At 50.0% G+C, this 3,006-nt stretch overlaps 1 protein-coding gene across 1 annotated transcript; it reads left to right on the top strand.

Moving 5' to 3' along the window:
• SPRP (small proline-rich protein) lies at positions 737-2,442 on the top strand. Its single transcript, NM_214238.2, has 2 exons — positions 737-789; positions 1,820-2,442. Exon 2 carries the CDS (start codon positions 1,839-1,841, stop codon positions 2,130-2,132), a length of 294 nt encoding a protein of 97 aa, NP_999403.2. The 5' UTR covers positions 737-789; positions 1,820-1,838; the 3' UTR covers positions 2,133-2,442.

The following is a 3,006-nucleotide window of genomic DNA, read 5'->3' as shown; positions in this document are numbered from 1 at the left end:
GGGCCGGGTGGAGGGGAGGAAAAAGGTTATCCCAGAAGAGGAATTAGCTCTTGAAAATCTCTCAAGTAGGAGAGGGGTGAAGGTGTGGTTGGAGAAAGCAAAGCAGGTTTACCTGGATTAGCAACTCGTCAGGGAGGGTGGGGTCGCGGGGTGATAATGAAGCAGTTCCAAATGCGTGTAGTTCAATGGAGGTGGGAGAAAGAGGCGGGAAGTGGATACAGGGTCTGGGAGATTGCAGACAAGGGGTCTATACTCAGTTCAGTCCATGGTCTCTCGCATCCACCTTTATAAGGCGGACTCGCGCCCACCTCAGCTCTCTGCTCCCCTTCCCTTCCACCTGCTCGTGTGCCCAAATGTATTCTATCCCAGAGAAACCAAGGAACAACCATCTCAAGAAAAAAGAGAGCAGGAAGGTGGCAAGACCACAAAAGGAGGACTCACTAAACCCTCCAAGAAGCCTGTGGCCCACCCCTCCCCCAGCACAAGCCCTACACCTGTGTCCAAGGTGAGGGGAGGTGACAGTGGGAATTAGGCCCAGGTGACATCATTGTCAGACAGCCAGTGCCAAAAGGTAACAAGTGGGTGGTTTTCATCACAAAAGCTGAGCCAACTGGTAATTGAGGGGAGTGGGGTGAATCATGTTTGACAGGTTTGGAATGAAAACAGAGGGGGCCCGGGGTGATTGTATTTCTTTGGGGCAGGGCTCATTCATGATATAAAAAGCCAGCTGGCCCTTGACTTCACAGCAGACCGAAGCAACCAGCCAACCCGTTCTTCTCTGTGTACCAGGTGAGTCTCTCATCAGAATCCATTTGAAATTTTTATTTTTTCGTTATTGGAAAATGGCCAACACATGTAAGAGGACTGAAGCAGAGTATTAGCGGGAGAGAGAGAATATTGGGATATATTTATTTTAAATGCAATATGGTTTGTGTTTTACTTTAGAGCTGGCGAATTCTACCACCTCTGTGGACAGGAGTAGACAGGTGTGGAGGTCAGGCAAGGGGGCAGATCTGTGCAAGGTCCCACAGTAAATTAGTATCAGGGTTACAGCTGGAACTCAGGCCTGAGGCACACTCAGCAACACCATGATTCTCTCTGTTGGCGATGTGCATTATAACGATTTTAACTCCTAAGATGCACCTGTTTATTACTGAACATCTAGTATATTTCAGACACTATCCTAGGCACTGTGAATGAATCAGATGATTATGGGACCTAACAAACTTCCAAGGGAGCAGGGAGGAGAATGCCTGTACACACAGGGACAAAATGCAAAATAGACCATGACTGGTGTGAGCACAGAAGGGCAGGGAAGGGAGGTGGCATTTGGGCGGCGCGGTGCTCAAGAAGAGCTCCCAGTGATGGCGCGTGATGTGAGCTATGATGGAGGAGTATTTGGACCAACAGAGACAGGAAGGAAAGTGCTTGAGAAAGGGCTTCGTACACAAGGCCAGAGTGAATCGGAAGGGGCTTAGACTCAGTGAGTCACCGTGCAAGTCACTGATGTACCGTGTAGCACTAGGGGTGTGTACGCTGCAGCTCTTCCTACAATATCACCTTCCAAAGAGGCTTTGGGTACTTGTCAATGACAGATGTGACATTTCTGCTCCTCTGAGATGGAGCAGAATGAAGTGCTCTTAAGCCCCTCCTCTTGAAAGGACCCAGCAATTATCAGAGTGTATTTTAACTCTCATGTCTAGCTAAGGGAGAGGAGAAGCTCTCTCATCTAAAGGGAGCTGAAATGAAATCTTTTTGGCATTTAACTTGGTTTCTTCTCTGTTTAAGCAAATCATTGAGTCAGGTTTTCTGTCCCCAGGTCCAGCCTCCTTTGAAGCATGAGTTCCTACCAGCAGAAGCAGCCCTGCACCCCACCCCCCCAGCCTCAGCAGCAGCAGGTGAAACAGCCCTGCCAGCCTCCACCCCAGGAACCATGTGTCCCCAAAACCAAGGAGCCCTGCCACCCCAAGGTGCCAGAGCCCTGCCAGCCCAAGGTGCCGGAGCCCTGCCAGCCTAAGGTGCCCGAGCCCTGCCACCCCAAGGTGCCCGAGCCCTGCCAGCCCAAAGTTCCAGAGCCCTGTCCCTCACCAGTCATCCCAGCACCAGCTCAGCAGAAGACCAAGCAGAAGTAATGGGGTCCACAGCCAAGCCCTTGAGGAGGCGACCACCAGAGGCTGAATCTCCTCTCCCATTCTGCCTGTGTGTCCTGTCTGTAACTAGCTTGTTCTCAACCTGAGTCACAACCCCTCCCTCTTTGCACCCTCTAAAAGGCTTCCCTCACTCTCAGTCTGGAGGGCTCCTGAGCCTCTGAATGTGGCTGAAAGTCTCACTGGATGAGCTAGTCTTCTGGATGCTCAGGGCTCATCTGAAGAGGAATATTGGGGTTGGGGAAGTCAAGTGAATTTTCCCTGCTCTGTCCCCATTAAATCACTTTTAACCCCATAGCTGGCTGTGTGTCGTTGGCCAACTCAGCTTTTTTTGTGGTTCTTTTACACGGAGGAGGAACTGCACAGAGTGAGGGCTGGTTGTGAGGGCTGCGGTCAGAAAGTGCCTCACCTGAGCACCTGAGCATCAGGACTGTGTGTGAGCGTGTGTGTATGTGTGTGTGTGTTTGTTATACTCACAGGCAATGGCAATGTCTGGTTGGCGACAGGAGAGCAGACAAAGCCATCAGAGCCTGTTACCTTGGGCAGCCTGAGCAAGAGCAGGGCTTTCTTCTTGCCCTTGCATAAATTATTCATAACTGAGTTTAGATGGTGTCTCCTTCACACCATCTCTGACTCTTAAGTCCTTGCTCCCAAATTACCTTTATTCTTTATTATTATTATTCCAAAGAAATGATGCTTGAACATGGTCCAACATGATTATCTATTCACTCATCCTCCTTTCCTGATGCCTCCCACACGAAGCTGAGCTCTTAAACACTCACACTCACAAACACACACACGCACATAGACACACACAGATCCCCAAAATCACACAACACACACACATGCCGATTTTATG

This window comes from Sus scrofa, chromosome 4 (genome assembly GCF_000003025.6).
Source record: "Sus scrofa isolate TJ Tabasco breed Duroc chromosome 4, Sscrofa11.1, whole genome shotgun sequence".
In the NCBI taxonomy this organism is placed as follows: Eukaryota; Metazoa; Chordata; class Mammalia; order Artiodactyla; family Suidae; genus Sus; species Sus scrofa.
The sequence above is the reverse complement of the archived record's forward strand: the minus strand, read 5'-3'. Positions and strand labels throughout refer to the sequence as shown.